The sequence below is a fragment of the Ooceraea biroi genome, chromosome 10 (genome assembly GCF_003672135.1).
Source record: "Ooceraea biroi isolate clonal line C1 chromosome 10, Obir_v5.4, whole genome shotgun sequence".
Lineage (NCBI taxonomy): Eukaryota > Metazoa > Arthropoda > Insecta > Hymenoptera > Formicidae > Ooceraea > Ooceraea biroi.
The window spans coordinates 4,443,637-4,470,484 of NC_039515.1; the positions used below are offsets into that span (position 1 = coordinate 4,443,637).

Sequence of the window (26,848 nt, forward strand, 5' to 3'; positions counted from 1 at the left end):
CTTTGCGTTTATTGCACTTCATTAAAACTCTGATTGATGTCAAATCGACTTTTACTTAAACAAAGTTGTATTTTTATATATACACTTTTTCAGTATTTAATATTAAATATTTTAAAGTAGCACAATTTTTGTCTCAAGTTTTCAGTAAAATTTATTTTAAAATTGTTTAACACATCCAGAAATCTGAAACTTCAAAGTAAATGTATTTTTAATTATCTATATTTTAAAAAATCTTGATTTTACTAATCAATTGTTTCAATATTTTTTTCCTAAGGAAAAATCGGTTTCGAATCGATCAAAGAATCTGAGACACATAAGCGCAGATTTGAAGATATTCTGTATAGGCACGTACATTTTCGTACATATAAAGTCGTAGCTCATTTTGAAAAGTTAGAAAAGTTCCAAGCGGAGTATTAAACATCGAAGCTCAAAGTATCTCTCTATGCTAGATTGTAGAATAAGAAGAATACGAATCGACTTTCGGTAGCTACACGAGTCGATCGATGATTGAAAGAGTCTAAGTATAACTACATTACTAACAGTGCAGTGAAACACATGCAATGTACACCCGTTGCTTGTCAAATCCAATATACGTCGTGCGTTTGAAAGTTTGAAAGTCAACAATTACATGCTTTTTGATCGAGATGATTATGAAACGTAGAGAATCTACGTTCTCTCGAAATTTACGATGGTTAATGATGAATTTTTTTGAAAGTATTTTTCATCCAAGATAAATAAATCTTGTTTATTATTAAATTCAATAAACTAACAGATAAAACAATAAATTTCAACGCATTGAATAAAATAGTAGCAATTTTCAAATACTCTACATTCCTATTTGCAATCAGGTAATAATTTAAACTAATTTTAATGTGAAAATTTTTAAACCATTGAAAATTAAAATTAATATGTTCATTTTGTTTTCCCTAATTTCTCCAATTAGCTTTGCTCAAGAGTGTATCATCTACGTCAAAACATTAATCAACGTGTTCTGCTGAAGAAACACAGTCTTACGCCTAGATCTGCCATGGAGACACGAAGGTACACGAAGCAAAGTGGTGAAGGTACATTGCATTACATTCACGCGTGTCGATGAGGCAAGTACTTTGGTCTTTTCCAAGCTGAAAGGACGCAACAGCCGGAGAACATAGGGGACGTACGGACGAGGGCGAAAATAGGGTAAGAACGGCACATACACGATACACACACACGAACGGACGAAAATTGCATGCCGGTTTCATAAGCGCACGCAACGAAGAGGCAAGATCTCATAAGCTATTCCGTCCCGGCTTATCTTCATCGTAGCATTTAGCGTATAGGTCTTTTACGTGGCATTGCCTTATACAAGAATCCTGAACGACCTGTTCGATTGTACGTGCGAGTCGCCGTGAACATCTCGGGAACAATCGTATTGTCGTATATTATTATGAAACCGGCGCCGTAGGATTGCCCACGCACACACGCAGCCGCATACATACAAGGGGAAACAAGTAAAAACGAGCACTCACATATGGACGTTTACGCACATGAGGGGATGTGATTTATCGGCGTCGGAATGGTTCAGACGCTTTTTACTTAGCATGTGGGTAATTTCGGCAGATTTATTCCTGTACAATAAATCAAAGGTGATAATAATACAAAAATGAGCGCGACAGTAAGTATATACCAGTAGTAGAGTAACGTGATAATATGTTCGCCGAAATACGCAGAGAGAAGCGGAACATTAATATTCTAATAATTATTATCCGCTGTACCTTCCGTTTGTACGGGAGTAAATCCGCAGAGGGTGTCCCGCGGGACAAGAGGTATCCCAACCATCTTGGCGCCGACTATACGCTCGACATTACACGGGCTGTATGTACATACAAAAATAATCGCCGAGCGGCAACGGCACGCCTCAAACGCATCGACGAGCTCCCCGGATGAGGTTTACAAAAGGAAAAATCTTTTGCGGAGGAGGAAGAGGAAGAAGAGGAGCGAGGAAGGACATTGGTGCGAGGAGGTCTTCATCCCCCTCGTGGGGGACGCCAACTCCTTCACTGAAGCCGCTCTCCGCCTCTCTTGTCTTCTCCTCTCTTGGTCGTTCTCCGGACGGGATGCACATAGCATGACTAACTACCACGACTAACGAGTCGGGCGAAGTGCCACCGAGGAGAAGCCTTGGCTAACCGAGCGAGAGAGGGTAGGCACACAACGAAATATTTTCAGATCTAATATTTCAGGCGACGGTTGCAGAAGGGGCGGTCTTTTTTCTTCCCATCCAGATTCTCGGATACGTTATCTTTGTATGCCGAATGAATGGATGGATGAATCCTGCGCGCGAAGACGTCGGACATGATCAAAAGCGCGAGCATGAGTACGTATATATGGGACGAGGACTGCTAGAAATAATGAAAATAGCGACTGAGCAGAGAGAGAGAAAGAAGCCCTGTGGCTATTAGACTAAAATCAACGTTTATATAATTACTCGTTCCTCAGACTTCTCACGTTCCCGACGATATTCCCCGTTGCCGCACGCGTCGAGAGTCTAGACTCTCCTCTCGAGAGGGTCGAGATTTTATCTCCGATGATTACTTAGAGACCGTGGTTTATAAATCACGATAGAGTCTCTCTTTCTCTCCCTCTCTCTCGGAATTTCCGTACGTAACAAATGCAAATGGATACCGAAGGAAGGATCTTAGTTGCAGCCTGAGCGACGTAGACGAATCTTGGATATTTGCTTACGATTTAAGTTTAATCGCACGACTTGAATAGCGCAGAGAGACACAAGGGTGAGATGAAGCCAGAGAAATGGGTAGAGATGAACGCTTAATGTCGGTAATCAAAGTTGTAAATTGGATCGGAGTTAATCCCTTCCTTTCCCAAGCTTAATGACAAATAAACAAAGAGAAATACGTACACGTTTAATTAACTTGTCGGATAACTTCAGTTATCCCTGCAGATGTCTTTCTTCAAAAAAATGTTCGAAATCGAGGGGAATTCGTATAAATCTGTGTAAGTCAGGTTGCAACACGCACGTGGTTGGCGATACTTGAACCCGATCGTACACGTTTGAAAACTCGTATGAAGTCGAAAGTCGACAATTTACTGGCTCCCCCTTTCTCTCGTGTTCTTCGCGTTTCTTACCGCGCGGGTGCGTCGTAAAACTCCTTGCATAATCAAAGAAGGGAAGGTATTCCCCGACTTTCCAGTTAAACTGTGACGATCGATTGCGCATTCCGCGTCGGAACTTACAAACTTAGCGAACCAAGATGTACGACCCGTTTCGGCGGCAGCTGCCGAAAGCAAGAGAACTCGTGATGCGGCTTGTAGGTCAGTGGACCGCACACGGGAAGCACGTTAATAGAGGATTTTCATTCAGCGTTCCCGCCGGGCTTCTCGCTCTCGGGGAAAATGAATTTTTCAGAGCGCCAAGCGAGCGAATGAAGGCCGCTTACAAGGCTACCTAGGAGAGCATCAGTCCGGAATATTTCCCCTAATCGCATTAAGGCCAAACGCCTTCACAGGCCCTCGTAAATACAGCTTCGTTTTTGATTTTCCCTTTTCTTCCCTTTTTTTGTCTTTCTCTTTTTCCCGTTTTTTCCGCTACAACCGAGTACTGTCATTTTTTAAACGGCCGCCCGGCCGTTTGGCGCGAATGAACGTTGATGCGAATTGATGGGGATTGCCGACTATCTGGGGAACTGTGAACGTTTCGCCAGGTCGATGGAGGTTTCCATACATTTTTTATGGGACCACCCGCATATCGAATGACGCCGAGAACGAGAATTCACGTGATAAGATTGTATAGTTACGATTCTCAGGAAAATGAACTTTTTAGCTGCATTAATGAAAACAGATTATTTGCGTCAGGCGCATGCGAAACGAGAAGATCCTTTAATGCTGTGATTGTGTTGTAGCAACCTTTCTCAAAATTTATGATACCGCATGTGTTCATGTATTCCTCGACGTTGTTGCGACAGAATCAAAGCCAATTCCGACACTGTTAATGTTTCATGATGAATTAAAACATGTGTAACGAATTTCTGATTACGACACGTACGCCTGTTTTTTTCCTCTGATTTGTTATTTAAAAAATCAGATTAGAAAGGATATATGTGACTGTGAAAGATAATACATTAAAATATGATAAACTAAAGAAAACGGCTGTGAGCGAATTAAAATGTTTTTTGTCTTTCAATTCAACATTTATGATCTTTTATTCCGTTCCTCTAGGTGAACGTCAGCAATTCTGAAAAAAGTGCCCTTAATCTCCCTCTCTCGTTCTCTCCGTCTCTCTCTTTAAATTCTCTCGTTGCGAAAGTTCGAGCTGCGACCCGTAGTAGGAAAATGCGATTCAGTAACGAGACTTAATCTCCGGGTGTTGCAAACTGCGACTCACGAAGTTGCCTTACAAGCGGATCCAATTAGGAAGTTTTGCATATTCCGTTAGGTTTCGTGCGGACGCGGTGCGTTTAGAGGCGTGCGCAAAAAACATACAAATAGGTCCTCAGGATCGTAATCGCGGATTCGCGTAACGATTTCCGTCGTTTGTACGTGACGTGACGGGGATGCATGCAGCGGTTGTACGAGGTTTTACCGCACGAGACGGTATCATTACGACGAATCGCGGACACGAGCCCTTTCTTCGATGATTCTCACAACGGAAACGTACGCACTTTATTCGTACTGCATCGAGTATATTTCGTATTCCAAAACGTAACATCTCTCTCCAAACTTAACATCATAAATTAATAAATAAATATATATATATATATATATATATTTGTATTTATATATTTTTGTGTGTATTCGCTTATGTTTTGTATAAATGTGTGTCGCTTTTGTAATCTCTAAACGTATTCGGTGTAATGTGCTTACAAGAGTAAAGATCGTAACTATTATTGCTTCAATTTACAATACTTCGTACGAACGAGGGATCGCCCCTGCTAGTCGCAAAGGGGGGAAAAAATCGGATTTCCGACCTGTGTAACGTAATTTGCTCCCTTAAGCGTGTCTTGTGTGGAGGAACGTGTTAACGCAATTCTTAGCAAACATTCTTCGTTCCCTTATCGATAACGCTCTTATTGTTGCTCGGATTTTAGATTATGAATATTTCGAGGATATTCGAGGACGTCCGGATATTCCTCGGAATCGACTCGGGTATGACTATTGCTCTGTGTAATGAGTACTTCGTACATTCGTACTCGGGTACCCGGATGATAAGAATGCTATTTATTTAATCCGATAGAGCGACTGACTAGTAGCCAACAGAGTAGTTTGGTTGTAAACTTTGAGTCGGTAGAGCTCCTCAGTCTGGAACGGACTTTGCGAAGAGCATTAATCTCTAGGTAGCTAGTAATCTCTCTAGGAGAGGACCTGTAATCGACTAACGTGGCGCAGCTTTGATTTGATTTGTCACTACGAAATTCAGACGAATCCGACGAAATGAACGCTCGCCTCGCAAAACCAGGCCACTGCATTCGCACTGAGCCGGCGGATTTCAACTTGCAATCCTCGAAAATAAATACGGAATCCTCGCTCTCTCTCCCCGTTGTCTTTCTCGTTCTGTCTCTGTTTCTCTGCGCGGTCCAGCCAGTATAACGTACTCTTATGTTCCCGCACAATTTACATTCCCAGTCAGATTGTGTTCCCTCAGTGAGAATGCATCGTGGCTCTCTCTCTCTTTCTCGCTTTCTCTCTCTTTCGCTCGCGCTCTTTCTCTCTCTCCCTCTCGCGCTCTAGCAAGGACGCAACTATCTCGGAAGACATTTCATTTTCACTCGTCCACGGTTGCTTCTGTTTGTCCTGGGGGGATAATTTCAGCGTGTCGTGTCACGGGTGTGCTGTGAACTGCCGGTTTCTCGCGAGGAAAACGCGGCGCATTCGTTTCCTCGCTCGGGAGAATTTTGGATGATCCGCTCGCTCGACAACTGCGGGCATCGATCATTTTCAAGCGTCAAGCGGAACGGTAACGTCCATCCACTCTCGCGTCTCACAATACACAAACAGTTCGAAACGCGGTGAACGGCCGTCCGTCTCTTCTCCACTTCTTTCCCTCGCCCGTGCCTGTCGAACGAACGTTATTTATTGCTGAAACGTTTAACATTTTACCACGCGTGCAGCTTCGGTTCGTTGGTCCTCGTACGTCCGCGCCTTGCGTTTCCGCGCCGTCTCCGCAAGCATAGAACGCAGCAAGACGCCGAGCGTCGAGGCAACAATCCCCGCGACACTCGGGACAGTTAAGAACCCGCGATACCAAGTTACCGCATCGGGTCCGCTAACGACCATAGACCAGCCCTCGGATCTGCTTCGTCCGACCGACCCGACTCCGTTGATTATCGCTACAGTTGAACCCACCATGTTATGACCCTCACCCCGTTCCTCCCCTGGCTCACACGAAGACAACGTGCGGTTTCTCGGAGAGCGTCGGCTGTGGAGGCGGCGGCGGCGGCGGCGGCGACGACGGCGGCGCCGACTCGTAATCGTAATCGTACTCGTAATCGTAACCGTAGTCCAGCCGCCGTGGTCCGTTCGATCTGGAAAGGGCGGAAGGGCCGTGAGCGCGATAAAGCGACAGCACTTCCGGCGGCTCGTCCCGCAGATCAGTCACGTCCGCCACTGCGTATACCCCTTCCTCCGGCTGTTTCCTGTACGGCTGCTCGACGGCGGCATCACGAAGACCACCGGCAGAACGGGCGTATCGTGGCGTCTCGTAGATGTTCGTGTCCTGCGGACTATGCTCCGCCGTCGCCGTCGATGACGATGTCATCATCTTGCCGCGCGGAGAATCGTACGAGATGTCCTCGTTTCTGGCCAACAATCGCCGGCTGTACGACTCGGCGTTCTTGTCCAACTCATTGCCACCCCGGCCGACGTAGACGAGGAACTCGGGACGGTTCGGCGCGGCGTACGCCAATGTCCGCCTCTTCCGCTTCGCCCGAGTGAGATGTGCGATCAGGGCGAGCACTGTTGCAGCCGCTGCCAGACAACCAGCGGCCGATAGCGACAAGTACAACGGGCTCAGGCGGCACCGTAGGGCACTCTCGGATAGGGTGATCAGCGCCTTGCCAGCAAACTCCTCGTCGCTGCAGATGATCTCGTGAGTGTCGAGCTCGAGCCTGGTCTCGTTCCGCCGTTCCTCGGCACGGATGACGTTCCACAGCCAGTGTACCGAGCAGTTGCACACCAGTGGATTGCCGCCGACTTGCAGGTGAGTCAGGCCGTCGACCGGAAACTGCGTCGGCTGCAGGGTCGCCAAGTTGCAGTGGCGCAACGAGACCCATCTGAGGTAGCGCGCCCCGTACAGGACCCGTGCCGGCAGTTCCTTCAATTCTCGATTGCCGTCCATCGAGATGTGTTCCAGATTCACGTTATCGGCGAACGCCCGCGCGTTCACGCTCGTGATCGTACAGTCATTCAGTTCTAGACTCCTCAGCTCGAAGAGGTTGCGAAAGGCCACGGCCTCCAACGAGCCGAGAGGGTTTGTGCTCAGAATCAAGCCCGTAAGAACGCTCAACCTGGCCAGAGCAGCCGTGGGCACGGACGTCAGATTGTTCCCGGATAGATCCAGATACAGCAGATCCGGCAAGCGATCAAAGGCGGCATCGGCGATGTACCTGATGACGTTGTTCGACAGATTCAGGGTGGCCAGTGACGGCAGAGATGGCAGGGAATCCCGACCAAGCTCCAATATCAGATTATCCGACAGATTTATATGCTCCAGACTGGGCGCCAGCGCCAGGTTGGTCGTCGATATTTCCAGCAACGAGTTTTGGCTGAGAATCAGGGTACGTATTTTGTGCAGGTTCCTCAGCAGGCCATCGGGCAGACTCGTGATCGAGTTGTCACTGAGATTCAGCACCTCCAGCTCGCTGGTGTACTTGAACGCCTGCTCGTCCATCCGCGAGATGTTGTTGCCGGCCAGATCCAGCTCTCGAAGAGACGCGAGCCCACGCAGGGCGTTCTTTGCCAGCGTGCGTATCGCGTTGTTGCTGACGTTCAGCGCGACCAGATTCTGTTGCATGCCAAAGTTCTCCAGGCCAAGCGTGTGAATGAGATTCGAACTGAGGTCGAGACTCTCCAGGTTCCCATAGAAGCTGAAGGTGAGGTGCACACTGGCCACGCGGTTATTTGACAGGTCCAAGTGGCGGATCTCCGGGTTCAGCTGTATCGGGACGACCTCGAGGCCGGCGTGGGCGCATGAAGCGCGCAGGCTGTCGTCGTCGCATTCGCATCGCGCCGGACACAAGCCACTAGCCACGGCTGTCATCACGGCGGCCATCGCTATCGCGATCGGCAGCGTCGACGACGACGGTCCACGTGATGCCATTCCATATGAGCTCCTCTCTTCGGACTGGAAATGCCCTGCAACGAAAACGAAGAGCACGTGTCGGTTAAATCGACCCACTTGATGCACTGAAGAAAATTGAGGAAAAGAGAATGATAGCGTGAGGTGATAATAGAAGAAAGGGGAGGGAAAAATGCCAATAGGTACCTTGTAGTACAAATTGCTGCAGCAAAAATTGCTTCAAATTCGTCAAGGGACCCGGGAAAATCCGATTGCAATGATATACCCGCAGTATCGTTCGCCGCGGGGCACATGTTCACGTATCGCGATATATTTATTATACATTCAATATTTATGGAGTAACGCTTCAAAACACGATGGAAATTACTTCATCAGCCAGTCCCAATTATCACTTTAATGACCGACAGTTTAATGATATTAACTGCATGTTAATTCTACAATGCATTTGGAAACGCGCCATCCGAGTTCCTCCTCAATGGAATGATGCAGTAGCATTATCAGTCGGTGCCATTAACGAGGTGACGACAATGCAAAATGTTAATTGCACGAACCCTTAAGGGGACACGGAGGGAAGGAGTACCTCGACGTGTCGACGGTCCGCACGTGTGCGCGCGGTTCTCTTTTTTTAGTCACATCGTAATTAGAAGATATTTGTTACGCCCGATTGTGTTCCTTCGTGCGTGCGCGAGAGCATCCTTCGTCCTTTATACGCGCGATTACACGAACGATATCTCTGCGCCATGAAGCCGCAGTAAATGTTTCGAATAAAACCCGCCGTTAGCTGAAAGACCTTTGTGAGCGGATAACTCGCGAGAGCGTAACTACCTTTTACGTTCGCCGGTTTGCCGCACAGGCTCGATGCAAGTTTATTTACGGACACCTGCACGTTCATTCGCGTTCAGATTTCGCGCTGCCACGTTGCCGCACAACCCGGGATACGTCTGACACGACGCAGTTTGTGTGTCAACTGTTTTACGCGCACCCTCCGCAGGCGGGTAAATAACGCCACCCACTCGTGACATAAAAAGGGAGATGACAAACTGGCCTCGAAAGAGAAGTGGATATTAAATTTGCGTCTACGCCCGGCTAAATTTACTGCGCGCGGTTAATTAAATCGCGACAGATTTCGCCGGTGCTCACCCGTTTTCAACCTGGCTGACTTTCCAGCATTCTCTGACGCGCGATACAATCGTCCGCTGCAAGGACAATCAGGTTGATTAGCGCGTAAATTGCCCCCAGTGCGTACTCACGTATAAAATAAGAATCCTTCAATGGGAACGACTGATGATACTAATTAAAGGAAAATGACTGTACGAGCCCGAATTTAAATGGAGACATAATTGTGACTCGGCAACGGCTTTCAGTGATTATAAATGCAGGAAAGAAAATTATAAGTTATGAATATTGTTAAGATACGATGATACTCGTTTTGCTTTTAATAGTTGTTAAGTTGTCTGTCGCAGATTCCATAGAAAGTGACGAAGATAAAGTTGGGAAACATCGCATTATATTTGTTCCACTGTTATCTGAGTTCAGGAAGTCACCTTAGAGAGATTAAATTTGTGTCAACTCTATATTAGCTTGTTTTACATTTGTACATAATAAAAATAATATTTGTCATGTCAGTTTACACATCAATGCGTATTTCCTTCATGTTGTCCTTAGATGAAGAAATACAGCGGAACCGTCCTGCAAAGGCTTCAACGAAAGTTGGAGTAACAAGAAAACGATACGTTTGCCAAGCGTTTATTTCAGAACACGGTGCATCCTTCCTTGGTAAATTTATCCACAAAACAAGCAATTCGACGAGTCGCTGTTCGTATTTCACGTGGAAGCACAATGTACTCGGTCTATTGCGATGATATTAAGACTTGGGAAATTTACTAGGCGACAAGATAAACAATGCTCAAGCCATTAATATTTCGTTAAAGCCATCACAAAAAAGTTATGTTGCAACTCTCGTTCTAAGCATTGACGAATGTATATTCTCGCGAACAATTAAGATGTTTTACACTGGAAAATAGAAAAAGTAATAAATGCGGAAATATTCTTTCTTATTTTTCCAGATGCAACTGATTTAAACAATTCAACAAAATAATGTTTGAGTGAGTAAATAATTTCTAGACATTTAGAACCTTTTTTACGAATAATATTACTGCGACTCTCTCCCTTTTCTCTTGCTGCTTCTCATTTCCGAAAAGTTGGCCACACATCACGTTCAAAATATACTCCGAAATTCCAATCTAATACACACGCATAACTTGCCGGTGGATTGAAAATCGATACTAGATTAGCTCGTCAATCTAACCGCGGCAGCCTCACATAGTCGCATCAGTCTCGTAATGATATATGTGCCTATAATCAGGCACAAAAGCACTTTGTACGTGGAAAACATGATTCGCGGCGAGATGCGTGCTGAAAACGTTACAACAGTTGTTGGCGGTCCGACAACGCGATTGCGATCGTTACAATCCGTGCCAGGATCGCGGGGAGAGCAGCGTGCAACCAACGGGATATTACGCATTGCGCCAGTGATAATTTCGATCCCATAGCGAGATTTCTGGCAAGTGTTCCTGCGCGTCTAGAAGAATTCCCCAATATCCTCGTTTCGGTAAGTGCTGGCGCGCCAGTAATTTTTCATGTCTCTTTTTCCGCGCACCACCAAGATAACAAATGGCGCTGATCTCACTGTCATGTATAATGCACAGATTTACAGCGTCCCGCTATCTGACACAGCTATATGTCCAAAGCCACCCTCCCATCCCAGGAGGAGCCCGCGCCACCGCGTCCACAAAAAATGCAGCGGACGCTAACATCCGCGGCAAGTAATATCCCGTATGGCGACGCGCGTCATTTTCTCCGGGAAATCGGACGCCCTTTTTTATGTCATTCTCTCTCTCTCTCTTTATACCTCGTAACGGCCGCGCCGGAATGGGGGCGTTTTTCGGCCGCTGAATATCGCCGAGAGGAAGAAAGTTGTGAGGAGGGTGGAACGAGATCGGCACTGGACGAAGAATGTTAAGGGGAAGGGCGGGGAAGGCTGGAAGTTGATTGCGCGGGGAAATTCGAGGATATCTTGTCCCGCAGTAGGACTGACATCACCCTGATAAACAACGCTTGTCTACGACCGTAGGATAAGAGTCAAGCCCTGGGAATTAGCTCAAGTATCGCAGCTAGGTATCTAGGTCAGCGAGTTTTTATTTCGCTCTCTAGCAACTCGTTAAGGATTTACTTTTATGCGACTAGCTGTAATCTAGTTTCGCACATCGCTAAAGAAAGTGAGAGAGGAAGAGCTTCGTATAAGCTCCAACGCACGATTAAGTGCCCAACCAGAGCTATCCCTCCACAGTGTGCTATAGCGATGGAATATTTGACGCAATATCAGAGACTGGTGGTAATTGTTTCTAAAGCCGGAGCAAATACCCGTCATAAAATTAATCTTGTTATAAGTAGCAAAATTGTGTAAAGCCGGAACATTCTGGCGAAACTATAACAACTCTCTTTGCTATATCAGAGGAAAAAAACATGAATTGCTGTCTGAATCACGTGCGATATTAATCAAGATTTTTATTGTGCTTTATTATGCATGAAGCGACCTGTGATTTCTGCCAGAAATTGTAGATAATGATATGGAATGAATTTATGCGCGAGAGAAATCTGTGTGTGTAGATTCCATGAATTCATTCTCTATGCAGTGTCCTCAAAATATGGCGGAAATTAATTTGACTGCGTTTTAAATTATCGCAGAGTTTTATTTTATCGCATATCGAATACACCATAATGGTTTATCCGGACACAGTCTCTCGCGCAGGATCATCATCGCATTATTATCACTGATATCTTATTACGGCGCGATTTATGCGCCATGTGACACTCACGCGCAAAGAATTTATAAATAATGTAGCGCGTAATTTACATAGCGATTACATATTTATAACGAGCTTGTGTTACAGAATCAATACGTAGAAAATGAAAAACTCCGCATTACGGCATAAAGTGGCCGATATTTCCAATAAATTACAAGTGATAAGTGGATGCCTCGGCTGAGAGATTAATATTGGGTCATTAAGTATGAAACTTTACAAATAGAACAAACTTTTGCATTTTTTGGCACATGGACATGATTTATTTTCAATCGAAGTATGCGCCCATGTTATCTACACACTTCTGCTATTTTAGTGGTAGTTGGTCTATGCCTCTACTATAGAAGCCAGGAGTACGGGAATCGATGAAGTCGCGGAAGGCTGTTTCGACTGCCTGTTGAGAATTGAACAATTTTCCCACCAACAAGTTGTCCAAATTCCGGAAGAAGTGATAGTCGGTAGGTGATAGATCTGGTGAATATGGTGGATGACGGAGAGTTTCCAATTCCAACTCCCGTAGCTTTGCCACGGTCAATCGTGCAGTGTGCGGTCGAGCATTATCATGCAACAGGATTGGCATTGACCGATTGACCAATTTCGGTTGTTTAATAGCAAGTTGTTGCATCATTTCGTCCAGTTGCTTGCAATATACTTCAGCCGTTATCGATGTACGAGGTTTCATAAAGTTGTAGTAGATAACACCTGACCTGGACCACCAAACAGTCACCATAAGCTTCTTCTGTGTAATGTTGGGTTTCGCGTGATGTCTCGGTGGTTCATCAGCGTTCAACCACTGATGTGAGCGTTTACGATTGTCGTAGAGTATCCACTTTTCATCGCAGGTGACAATTCGATTAAAAAAAGATTCATTTTTGTGACGGGAAAGCAAAGAAAGGGAAGCCTCTAGACGTTGCGCCTGCTGCGCATCGGTCAATTCGTGCGGGACCCATTTGTCCAACTTCTTTATCTTACCAATTGCAGCTAAATGAACCAATATGGTGGGTATGGAAACATTGAATATCGATGCCAATTCACGTGTACTTTGAGATGGATCGGACTCTACTACGGCTCTCAAGTGATCATTATCCACCTTCGTCTTTGGTCTTCCACGTGGCTCATTAGCGAGGCTGAAATCTCCATCTCTGAAGTTTTTGAACCAATTGCCCACCGTTGCTTTAGTAGTTGAACCTTCACCAAATACAGCGTTGATATTACGAGCTGTCTCCGACACTGTGGTTCCACGGCGGAACTCATATTCATAAATCACACGAATTTTGGACTTTTCCATAGTTCTATAAAAAAGAATCCACCAATAAAACTAATGAAGATATTTGAACAAACAAATATGACATTTGAAGAGCGAACATACATCTATCACACTAACCTAACCTGATACTGACGTTTGGCACCAAATTTGAGATAACAAATGTTAAAGATGGCGCTTTTACATTTGTAAAGTTTCATACTTAATGACCCAATATATGCTGCAGCACGGCTCAATCCCCGAACGTTGTAGAGGCGGCATTCCCGAGATAGCCAAGTTAGATTGGCCGCTTATCGGGCTTAAAGAGAGCGTAAATAATAAACAAGACGACAAGGCTTCTCCCCTCGTCTCGCGCTGTTACAGACGACGAAATTTGCCCGGACATGCATAATACATGTGGAAATAGCATCGGGCGTAGTAGCTAGGCCGCGGTGACTTCTTGTCTATAATAGAATCTGCGCCGTTCGCCCGACTCCGCGCAGCATAAAGCAAAGAAGTCTCGGATAAACGTATAACAGGCCAAGTCATTCAATTTACAGAACCCCCTTTCTGCTCCCCTAACTCGTCTCGTTTCGAGTTCCGAAACTGAACTGAAGACGAGCCAAAGTCATACCAAACTTGGCTAACCACCACGAACACTCGAAAAGCTGCAGTCTCTCCTCTCCTCTGCTTCTCTCTCTCTCTCTCTCTCCTCAACAAAGAGCACGAATCACGCGCGAACCATAATTTTACGGTTTACCGTATCGAGCTTACATACCATTCCGCGAGAGTAAACTCTATGATAATGCAATTAGTAAATCGTGTACGCTGGATAAGACTTTCCTCCATCAAACATAATTATTGCGTCATAATTATCCATCTACCTCAAAGAACAATCCCGTAAAATTAAAAGCTAAATTAATTTCTACTTGCTACTAAAATTATGACATATCAAACAAAAGAAACGATATTTATCCAACAAACATATCCGTGAAGAAGATTCATTTCATTAAATACAGATTGAATATATTTATTTATGCACCCAAATGTTACCATTTCTGCTGGGCGGATCGACATTTAAATGAAATAAAGTAAAGCATGCTTACAAGAATAACTGTAGAGAAATTTTTACAAACGCGCAATTCAACGTCTCGCTACACATCCCTCCTAAATTAAACACAGCGACGTTGCAGAGCTGGCGTATAATTAATTTCGTTGCACCGGACGGGACGACACTGTACACGTCGACGCGCAACACCCGGAAGACACACCGCGATAAGAATTACCTGCTGTTATAAATATTCGAGGGCGGTAATTAAAACTGTACCAGCCCGCGGCTACCAGCGGCCGGCAGATCAAACGTTAATATCACCTAGCGTCATTCTAGCGCGCGGTATCTCGGAATTAAAGCAAGCCGCGCTCTAAACGAATTGCACGAATCGCTGCATTGAAATGCTAATTCAATTAGTTCTACGGGGTTAAAAACTTGGCGGTACCACACGTGCGGGCGCGGGCCCCGCTGTGCCGAAACGACTAATTGGATTAGCATATTAATGCGCGAAATCGGAAAATTCGTTAGGCCGAAAGTTTGCTCTGGCCCAGCTCGCTCCCTCTCTTTCCTCTCGCCTTAATGAATAGCTCCTCTCCTCGGGGCGCAATGCAGTTGCCGGGCATAAATTACCGGGGCGAACTGTGGAGGCTGGACCCGTATACACGCCCCCAGTTTAATTTATGCATTTCTTGACCCGTATCAGTGCGGACTCGCTTTCCTACCTGTTGGTCCGCGTCTGGTCTGCCACCTGTTCGAAAGGGATCCTCATTCGCCCCCTGTTTCTCCTGTTTCCGCTTTCCCTTCTCCCATGGGGAGAAACGAAAAAAATGCCTAGACATTTACATTACTTAACAGCCGGTCATCGGCCGGGATCTTCAGGACCGCTCGTTATATTCGAGCGCATCTGAGAAACGAAGACGCTCTTGGGTTTAACGCCGTTTAACGCCGAGTCAGGAGAGCATCAATTTTCGGCTTACCAACGGGCCGTCTTTTTCATCCGGGACAGCTGTTCGACCCGATCCGATCCCTATCGGAAAGATAAATCGAGAGAGATCGGCCCTCGCGCGGTATCGCGGTAATACGGTAACAGCCGCTTAAGACAGCTGACAATCAACGCCAAGCCGAACACCCTACTCAGGAGAGGAAGTTCTGGCGATCGGTATCGATAGCGCGCGATACCTGCCGATCAGGGATGAGCATCACGAAACTTCCTGCGATCAACAGGCGAAGAGTGCTCGTTTTCGACATTCGTGAAATGTTACTTTAACTTTTACGAAGAAAATCGCCCGCACCACCCGGAAACCTTCCTTTCCTTAAGCTGCGGGAAATTATGCAAATTAGAGGAAAGGATTCGCTTTGCGCGTGCTGAAGCGGCGAGGGCTCGGTTGCGAGGGCAAAGGGGCTAGAACGGTCGAACGCGGAAACACCTAAGAGCTATTTCCAGGCGTAGGTAGAGGATTAATGTGGCGGCCGCTAGTGTCCGGTTCGTATTTCCACCGTGGGGGGATGGCACTCGATCGGTCATCGAGCACGTCGAAACGATTTTAACCCTCCCGGTCTTCTCGGGTCGCGCGACCCAAGTCCGCGCATCCGCTCGAGTAAAATATTGCCTCGCGCGGAGGTCGTGGCAACGTAGAAACGAGAGAGGGTTCAAAGGAAGGAAGAGGAAGAGAAATAGCGGGAGAGAACGAGAGCGTAGAGGTCTCACTCGGTCGGGTATAACCAAGGCACGAGGGAAGCGAGTGGGAAAAAGCCCTCTGCAATTGCAATCCGGACAAATATCCGGAGCCGAGACGAACGACGAACGAACAAAGAGAAAAGAGGGGCAGAGGGAAAAAGAGAGAGACAGGGAGAGAAATAAAGTGTAAGAGGGAAAAAGAGAAGAAGGGTTGACGGCGAAAGAGAGATGGAGAGAGAGACGGGGTCGTTCGGAGGGTGGCAGAAGGTGGTGGAGGCGAACGCGGGGAAGCGGAAGAGTGGAGAGCAAGAGAGAGAGAGAAAGAGGAGTAGCTCTGGAGAGAAATTGTTCGGGCTACTGCGAAACGAAACGAAACGAAACGCTTCTGCCGCCGTTCCTATATATATGCGGCAGTCGATAAACCGCGCCTGCGTAGCTCAAACACACAGAACTACCCTCTCGTGTAGCACGACCGAAGGCTTAGGGGGCCGCCCGCACGCATATCTCCGCTCGGCGTTCCCGCGAGCGCAGGGGTGTGGATTAAAGATATTAAAGATATACGTAACCGTTCCGCGTCCATCCGTCCGTCCGTCCGTCCGTCCATCTGTCCGACCATCCGCCCTCGTGTTTTCCGTCCCGTCATATGTAAACCTTGGTCGCGCATCGTTCCTCCTCTTTTTTTATTTTTCTCCTCCGCTCCCGCTCGTCCCCCGGCCGCACGCGTTTTCTCCTCGCCTTTCGGTTTTCCTCGCGCGTCCACCCACGTTCCCGTGACACGAAAAAAAACAGATCTCTAAAGTTGAGTCGTTCGCGTCGTTACCTTACATTCCGGAACCCCCTTACATTTCAGACCCCCGCCCTTGCGATGACGCATGATCGAAGTACGATCTTAGAAACGGAATGGCATCGAGGAGATCGCGGATGTCGCGATGTTTCACCGAGGAGTATCGTCTACGTCGCACCCAAGTTACACCTACGCCCATCGATTTCGTTAGCCCCGACGTTCGTCGCTTTGTCTTGCGCCGCTTTTACTCGGTTCTCATCAGTTACACCTAACCGTTCCTCTCTTGCTGTTTTTTCCCGATGCTTCGTGCCATGCGGAACGCCCAGTTCGTTCGTTCGTTCGTTCGTTCGTCACTATCGAGGAAAAAACGGACACCGACTTGAGGCCAAATTGCTCCGCGCGTTAAACGCTTTCCGACCGTCTCGACGGGAGTTTGATTGCTCGAAATTTAAAGAGGACCAGCTTAACGGCGCCACGGGAATGCTCCTCGGCGATATATAGCGCGGCGCGTCTCGTTCCACTCGATTCCGCGCCGTTCGAAGATATTGAAATACCCTGAGACTCCGTGCCGTGCACATCCCGGGTTCTCCTCCCGATCGTCCGTGAAGGAATATGTTAGTCGCGTTCGTCGTCGTCTTATTTTGGCGTTCCTCGCTTTCAGCGACCGCGCTTCTCATAAAATCCCTCCCGCGGGCTTCATAAAAATCGTCTGCCGATAAATCACGAGTAAAATTTTACGGACGTGTACGACACGCACACGAACGTGCGCTCTGATCCGCCAGTGATTCGTCCGGAACGCGTGGCTCTCAGCGAATTATGGCCGGCAGAGGGAATTAATCGTTTAAGTCGCTTGGCACCGGTCAACGCGATGTCTCTCTGTGAATTTCATATCCGCGCGCTAGCAGCGCAGACGAGTTGCATAACTGGGCCACATTTCCCGGTTCCACGCGTGTTCTTTTTCGGGCACGTACCGTCTGATCTCGCAACTTTCTCTGATCTAAAACGCGTGAAAGTTGGGAATTACTCCGTGACATTAGTATCAACTTTTCCTGGAAAGCTGGGAAATTAAATTTCCGACAGAAAACTGAGCAAAGTTAAGTAATTTGATCCAATTAATTTCTTGCTACGCACCTAATTTTATTTCGGATTATTAAACGGGTCACTCGTATATGAAGAAATTCCTTCGCAAATTTATGGTGCCTTTTGCGTTAAAATTTCGTTCATTTTTGTAGATGTTTAAAATTTACAGCCGGCGCTGTAATCTCATTTATATGTCACGACCAACATGCATGAAATTAACGCCAGAGGTAAATCCAATACAATTCTCTACGTGTCTATCGTGGATACATAGTTTACAGAATGTTATAAATTTTCCATTAATTATGAACTCTTGACAAATTTAAAGTCATTTTCTTTAGAGGAAATTTAATTGGAGCACAGCCTTTATTCTTTTTTTGTAAAATCCCTTCACAACTGTGCGGTAAATACATGTTTTGTTAAAATCTGTTTAAAATAAGCTGAATGCTAAAGAGGTATTATCAATTTGTTCCATTTATGTATCTCTAAAGCTAATCGTTCTGCTTATACATTTTATTGAATAACAATATTAAAAAGAAATCAGTAATAAATTGGCTCACGGAATCCGCGGATGAAAGTTTGATACGCAGCAATACCTTTAATTCACAATATCTGCAATATCAATGTACCCCAATGTACCGCATGTCAACGCCCCGGCTATGTGTACTCTCACAATTCCGCATCGATATCGCACAGAAATGTCGGTCAGACATATTAAAATATCCCATCTGCTCGTCCTGTGCTTCTCTCCTCTGTTCTGTACTGATAACTATCGGTTATTTCCTCCAGCTGTCTCGCACCCGAGCTTGCCATTTATTTCAATCACAGAAAAAAAAATGGTTAAATTCACCATTTCTGCATGTCGCGGACAGTTTTATGCAAGAGTCGTTGTTACAATACGCGCTAACTTATTTTTACAATATTTATCGGATTATTATGACATACAGCGTTGTTGCAACATACAGCGAAAGTCTATGGCTCTCCCTCGCGTTTTCGTCCCCGATATTTTAAAGCAAAATACCCGAGGTGTATGCTTACGTTAGCCGTGCATGCACGTTAATTTATTCACGTTCCTGGCGCGGCCACATTTAACAGTAACGATAATAACGACGTCCAGTTTCGAACGAAAGGCACAGTGACGCAGTCGGGCTAACAATATTAAGCCTGTTTAGTCGTTCGTTCCAGCATGCGACGGCCAGCCACTTCCCTTCCTGTCCTTTCTCTGCCATGTTTCCGGTTTTCCAGAGAGTAACGACCTACTCTCTCTCCTGCTTTCAGCTTTTCCACGCGGGATTATGACATTATCTGACAAGGTAGACGTTCCAGATCCAATTACAGCAGTATTAGGGCGAACAGACTCGCCAAAATGGTGACGATTTCGGATATGATATGGCATGTATGCGCGGCAGCACGTCGTAAATATTGCATGCCTGTTCGAGCGAACGCTCCCAGGTTGACATCAGTCCGATTACATAATCCGAGCTCATAGAGTACGATCGATCAGATCCGGGCAATTAGCCCATTTCTTTCCCACTTCCTGCCCGCTTTTCCCGTTTCGCCGAAAGCGCGGCCTCTTCCTGCCCACATTCAAAGACTTCCTCTTTCTTCTCACAATGGGCGACACGTGAGAAGGAAGAAGATTCGATGGCTCGAATGACGCCGCACCATGAGCGAGCAGCATGCGGCTGCGATAATCCGCAGCGATTATTTCTCGCGCCGCAGGCCGTGGTTCTCACGGTTCCCCTCACGACACCCAGGAGGCTTCTAATGATCTTTTCATTCTCGTGCGTCCGCAGAAAATGGATGTCGGATGTAGGAAGGAACATGAGAGCGGGCGGGCGCGATTTAATCAACGGAGATGTCGTTGATCACCGAGCGAGTGGCCACGCGCGCGATCCGTTCGTTTCTTCTCGCCGCTTCCGCCACTGCTGATGTTTGCCGCTGTGTAATCATATTGTTCGCAGCGGTATTGATGCGGGGTGCGGAGACGCGATTCGTTTGTCGTGGTTTCTCTCAATTATTGCGACGAGGCCGTCAGCACAAAAGAAATCCTCCTCAAGTGGTTTCCTGAACCGTGACCTACCGCCTAGACGGGGAGGGAGGACCGTAGACAAAAGCGGCTGGCAAACAATGCCTGGCTACAAGAGCAAACACGATATCCACCCCTCGCGCCGCGCATAAAATTGAAGTGCAAGGTACAAGTTCACTGAAGAGACTCTCTCTCTCCCTCTCGACATGAAACTTAAACCGCGAGGGGGACGCGTGGTTGCGGGGGGGGCGCAAGCGGTATGAACCACCCGGTGGCGTTTAGCGTATGTATATGCGTTTTATACGGCAAGTTTCGCCATAAATCACCTCGTTTCACCGGCTAAGTGTGCACGCGCGTCCGCGAACGAACTACTTCGTAACCAGATAAGTGTCTACCCCACGGGGGAAAGAGAATCTGTCATGTTCTGCGCAAGTGCCACATCTTGTCGTTCTCGTAAAGATAATATTGATAATTGGGGAGAGAGCGGAAAGGTAGCGTACTCCATTTCGCTCGCGTTAATACACAAAAATGGAAGTGATAAATCAAGAATCAGGGATTAAATCCAATTTTCGTCTCGGCGAATGAGAAACCACACACCGCTGTTATTACTACCACTATCTCTCCGACACCCCACAAGGGACCCCGAACGTTCTCTCTTTGGGTGACACCGAAGTGACGCTGTCCTTTGTGCCTGTCGACTAAATGAGTTAGTCCACCCAAAGGACAGGCTTAATCTTCATCTCAAATCTCGTTCTATCATCGCTGGAATAGTAATTACTCGCGAGAATAATTGTTAGTACAGAAAGTAGAGTGAGATACGTTATTTAAAATGAACGATAAATGACGCACGTACAAAGTACGTTGCATAAATTGCGTTTTATATAGTCCGTACGTGATGCTGATAACTTCAACTGCCTGTTTCGGCTTGTCTTACACCCGGTGTAAAGTGAAATCTATTGCTTTCGCGCAATAATGTAGATTGCGCGGGTATGTAAATGATTCCAACACAGAAGCTTCGCCACCCCTGTATCTCGGCATCGATCGGCGCGTTAAAATATTGCACCCTCGCGTTATCGAAACATTTCTTCCGTTTGCGAGTGACGTACATGAGTAAAGTAACGTAAATTCGATAAGTCGCCCGTAGGCACTTTACGGACGAAATGGAAAGCGCACTCTCCCGGCATCAGGCGAGCCCACCCTCGCGATTTCGCGCGTTTCCGGCTGTATCAGGGTGGCGGGCGCGTTTTACATTTCTAATGTTTTTTCTGATAGCGGATCAGCACGGCGGTCGCTGGGAAGGACGGACTTTAGAGAAGCAACGAAACAGCTGCAGCAGCAGCAGCAGCCGCGCCGAAGGAGCGATTCGACCGACGTAGGGATAAAGCGGTTAGCTACCGCCCGCCCTCTTTTCCGCCGCTGAAACGGCGAGAGATGGGTATCTCCGAAAATAGGATTGGTGCGGCACGCATTGTGCTCTTCCTCCACCTTCGTCTCCCGACCGCGCGTTACCCTCGTCCGCTTCTTCTTCTTCTTCTCCTCATATTTATAGCCATCGTCTTTTCCACCGCCCTGCCCGTGCGCGCTTAATTCGACCGCTCTCGTGGAACACGCTTCTCCCCGCGGCCGGATCGGAGAGAAGAGTAATCCGACGAGTATGCACGGGCAAACGCGTCGAACCTGGCGTGCAGCAGGGGCGCCAGGTGTGTTCTGATTTATCACGACAGCTAGAAGTTGACTGGAGAACCGGAGACGGAGGACGAGGAAGGGGATGAGAGGCAGGGAGGGCGACCGCCGCTGCAAAGGGCTCTGGCCGGGTGCCGCCTGTCGTGGATCTCTATTCGATCGCGCGGTCTTCGTGGCTTATTAGAATTTCCGACGGCGTGCCGTAGCCGCGCCTGACGGCGATGTCGATGTCGTTCTGCGGTGCGCGCGTAGTTCCCTCGTGTCGCTCGTTCACCTCGAGCTTTTTACGGCCGCGGGCTGCGTTCATCACTGACGATGGTGGACCCTCCTCCTCGCGTAGGCGTCGCGCACGAATGAATTGACGAACGTGTCGGTGAACGGGGAAACGAGCCCGACAACGACGGGAGAACACGTCGGTGCAACGTCGATGCAACGCTCTCTTCCTCAGGCGCGGCGCGGCGCGGCGAGCCGATGTAAATGCCATATCTGTATAATTCCCGCCGTCGTTCACGCCCCGTAAGCTTTATGGGCCGCTTTATTATCGGAGAGTGGCACTCGCCTCTCCTCGTTCACCTCTCCCGGCGGTTATTGTACGCTGGAAAAGCTCGAAAAGGGTGGATGGTGACCGTGGACGGTCACTGAGGCTGAGAGCGGGGTGAGAGCATGCGTAAGGGTTTAATATCTTTTCCTGCATATCAAAATTTACGATTGGATTTGACGTAAGCCCGGTGGGCGTAGCGAGTAAGCAAGATTTACAGTTTACTTAATGACTCGCACTGGCCGTGCAAGCTCGCACAACGATCCGGATCGGATCGTGCTCGCCGTTTTTGTGAGGCTGCGCGTCTAACGCGGTTCAGATGTTCCCACGCTAGGGCAAGCAGGTGTTGCGGCGAAACCGACGATTAATTATCCGCATCCCATTTAATAGTACGGACAGGTCGATTAATCACGCTACGGCGACTGTTATAACCGATAAAAAGTTCCCGTATCCCCCATGTCACGGAGTAACTCGAGACCTTTAAATTGATTTTTGATAGATAATTTACCCGATACACGCGAGAATGCCGCTGATAATGTACTGTAATGTGAGAGAGTATCTAAAAACTAAATCTGTGACGCTTGTGTTCCAGCATTTCCCATGTCCACGTAATTTGTAACGCGTTTAACTCGACTATAAAATTTCTTCCCATCTTAGCACAAAATAATAAACTCTCTGTTCGATTTAATATCCACACGTATCGGCGATGTCCTGACGACGTTTCGCGAGTAAGGTATCCACGTTAATCAAATTTGAACATATTTTATACGATCTATACAATCCGAAATGTCTTGACTCGAATCTGAATGCGATGCGCATAAATCGTAAATCGCGCCCCGGTGACATATACCTTTACGAGCACGACAAATCATCCGTTATGAAACCGAATAAGTTCCGAGCGCGAAACTTTCGCCGGCGTGCGCATTATTAAACGCCGGGACGTTTCCGCGAAGTGAAATCCAGCAAATCGAGCAGGACCGGAAAGTATTCCACGTGCAGAAGCAATTGCGATATTAACCGTCGTAATTCGCTGTTTGCAAACTTCAAGTCGTTAAAACGACCCCTCGGAGGAAAAAAGTAACTCCCCCGGAGGAACCATGTCAAAATTTAATACCGTCGGGAGACGTACGTGCTAACGCGTACTTAATACCTGTTCCGCTATATAAGCCGGCGTTATTAAGTTCGGAGAATATTTCGGGGCAGTTCCTATCGACTGGAAAAATAACATCACCCGACGGAATGAGAAGGGTGCATTTCATTACGAGCTCGTCCAATGACGACGGCTCGAACTCATTGGGATTAGGAGTATCCGCGGTATCGGGGAATTAATTATGAAGCCGGGGAGCCACGGAAGATCGAAGAAAGCGTAATATATTTACTGCTCCGGAGACGCGCACTGCGGCGAGAGGGGTTTAATTTGTTTAACGACTCCGGAATCACGATTCTCAATTACGTGCTCGTTATCGACTTTTACGGATGAGCCTTCACTATAGCTCACCTCGCAGAAGTTCCTTTTTCTCCACGCTTCTTTTACCGGTAAGGTCTTATTTATAATATTTTCTGTGCAATATTCCGCAATATTCTTCATAAATAAACTGATAAGTACAAATACGTATAAATTAGCATTATTTAACGTTAGAATTACCGAACGATATGTAAAGGTGTTTTTAAAATTGTGAAGAAGCTAATATTAGGTTGTAACATTCGTTATTAAAAGCAGCAATAAAGAAACGGGATAAATATATATTACTATCTGATACGTACATTAAAAGGAGATAACAGAAAAATATACGTAATACGAATTATTAAAGGAAATGAAGCATTCTGTACTCAAGATTAATAAAAGCGACTGGCGACACTTTACGAGCTAACTCAATATTCGCGACTTAACATTTTTAATCCGATTCCCTTATTCCGAACTGGAGTACAAGAAGTAGAGGAGTCATGAAGGAACCTAATAAAAACGACTCCCTCAGGAGGAAAATTAAATGGCTGTTCAAGAATGGGCGCGCATAATGACTTTTAAAAGCCATTCGCTTACGGTGAGGTAGCCCGTCACGCTGAATGCTCGTTCAACGAGGACTTAATCTCGTTTCTTAAAAACTTATAACCAGACACGCGGGGCACGAGTCGATCTATAAAAGCGGCGCGTGTAAACACGGAACGACGATTTCACGCGAGTCGATAAAGCCCTGTTTTAAGGGCGACGTGCGCCAAAGACAATGCATATTTAATCAGTCTACCGGACACGATGCCGTGCAACACGGGGCGCGGGGGGCGGGGGGGTTGCTGGCGAATATAATCGGCAAACAGCTGACCCGAGAAATCTCCCTTGTGTGCGACGTGAAACGAGAACGTCGCTGGTCGTGCGACACGAGCGTGTCGAAGCTTCCAGCTGACTTATCGCTGGGGCACGCGTGTGACTCATCGTGTCGTGCATCGCGGAGTTCAGGGTTGATCGTGGCGAAGAAGGTGGAGGAGCGACAAGGGGAGAGAAAGGCAAGAAGAGGGGTGGGCGGCCCCGGATACTTACAGCGAGCGACGCGAAGTGCCGGTGCGAAGTTCCGTCGTCGGGTCTGTGCCGCACATCGACGCCCGAACCACCGCCGCGGTTTACCTCCTTCCCTCGCGCACACCCCCTCGCCGATCACTCGACGATCACTGCGCGGGCGGACGGGCCTGTCCAGCGTGACAGTGGTCACCATCCGCCGACGATCAGGCGGAGCGCGCGTCGCGCCCGTGCCGCACCGACGAGACGTGCCTCGCTGATGAGAATCACCGTTGCCAATCCACGTGGCTCGCCATGAAGAAGAGATCGCCACGGGTCGCCGGGACGCGTGCGGCACGTCTCGCCGCACGTATCCATCAATCGGTCGGACGGTCGTCGCTCGGTCGCGCTTCCAGCTCGACAGTCGCGAGATGATCGCTACCGGCCCGTGTGACGGTCGCGTGCGGAGTGCTGCGTGCTGATGAGCGACCGCTCGGCTGAGGAAGTTGCGAAGCTTTTCGTAAGGGTGTAGGGAACGCACGAGGCTAAGGGGGCGGAGAGAAGACGGACGACAGACGAGAAAGAGATACGAAAGGCGATAGAGAGAGAAAGACGGGACAGATGGGGAGGAGGGAGCAGCTTATAAAGAAAGGGAGAGGAAGAGAGGAAGAGAAAGATAGAGAGAGAGAGAGAGAGAAAGAGAGAGGAGAAAAACGGAGGAACGCGGTCGCTCCCGGAGATTTCGGAACTGCACTGCGAACGGGAGGGACCACAGTCCTTACTGAGCCGGAGTTTGGCTACGTACTCGCGGCTGAGAGACTTCGGGGTCTGCGCAGTTGGTCACTCACTACCACCACCATCATGACCGCTACCACCACCACATCACCGCCGTCGCTTCCACCACCATATCGCCGCCGCCACCGTCGCCGTCGCCGCCGCCGCCGCTCTAACCCCAAACCACCACCATGGCTCCTCCGCGACGCCAACCCTAACCTGCCCTGCTCCGCCTGCCGGCAGCGCCCTAACTTGAAGCACATCGAGACGGAGAAAGAGGGTAGTCGGGAGGGAGAGAAAGAGAGGAGCTCCGAGTCACGCGTGAGTCGTGATTCTTATTCATATTCGCGCGAAATTGCGTCGGACCGGGCGGGTCCCCGAGGATCATTTCGCGGATTACACGGGCCGCGCGTGGGTAACGTGAGGGGAGGGCAGCAAATGGGGGGAGGGAGGGATAGGAGCTGAATAGGGACGAGCGTTACCGGTGGTATCGGCTTTAGCGTAATAGGAATTGTAATTACCTCTCTCTTATGACAAGAGTATTTGCCCGGAAATGCTCGCCGCCGTATACCGGCCTGGCATAATATTCAGGGGTATAAATGCCACGATAGCTCTCTCTCTCCCTCTCTCTCCTCCCCTCCTTCTCTCATCATCGTCGTAAGCGGCGCACGTAAGGGGCGTTAGCAAAAAGCTCGTAATCGTACCTCGCCGTAAATTAATTAAAAATAGTCTCTCACCCGCCCTCTCCCTCCCCCTCCCCCTCCCCTCTCCGCCACTATCCGTGTCCAGTAATCGCGCTGTTTAATTAATTAGGCGTGCGTATGAGCGTGCGAGTGCCGCGGTTGCTCCGAGTTCTGTTCGCGATCGCCGCGCGGAATAATAATCAAGAATTACAACGCACGAAATTCGGTTTCAGAAACTCACGTTTTATTTTCGCGTTCCGCTACGCCGCGACTGTAATTTTTCATTATCGCGCGCGCGATGCCGTGCGTTAAGCCGTGTTCGCGGTGTCCCATTGGCCGCCGCCGCGCGCGCGGCTTTTAATCCGACGGGCGCGATAACGATCACGGTAATCACATCGCGGTGATATCGAAAAATATCTACATCCGCACCGAGTCTCATAAAACTCCGCGCTGGAACAGAAAGGTCGGAGGAAATCGGGGGCGAAAATTGGATTGGATGCGGATAAACTGTTTCATGTTAGCGCTGATGCTAAATAAGCTTTTATCAAAGCATTACGCGTCGTTAAAAAATTCAGTTTGATTATCAAGTTTTCAGGTCAACGCGTTACATGTAGTATAGGCAACAATTAATAATTTCTGTATCATAGACAACGGTGATTACTTGGTT

General features: G+C 47.7%; 2 protein-coding genes across 2 annotated transcripts; both read right to left on the minus strand.

Moving 5' to 3' along the window:
* Positions 1–1,578: 1,578 nt before the first annotated feature.
* LOC105278241 (leucine-rich repeat-containing protein egg-6) lies at positions 1,579–25,516 on the minus strand. The gene is made up of 2 exons (XM_011337193.3): positions 24,770–25,516; positions 1,579–8,346 (listed from the first exon to the last, which is right to left on the minus strand). The coding sequence occupies exons 1-2, from the start codon at positions 24,939–24,941 to the stop codon at positions 6,374–6,376; spliced, it is 2,145 nt and encodes a 714-aa protein (XP_011335495.1). The 5' UTR covers positions 24,942–25,516; the 3' UTR covers positions 1,579–6,373.
* Positions 12,461–13,441, minus strand: LOC113562705 (histone-lysine N-methyltransferase SETMAR-like). The gene has a single exon (XM_026972852.1). The coding sequence runs from the start codon at positions 13,439–13,441 to the stop codon at positions 12,461–12,463; it is 981 nt and encodes a 326-aa protein (XP_026828653.1).
* Positions 25,517–26,848: the final 1,332 nt, after the last annotated feature.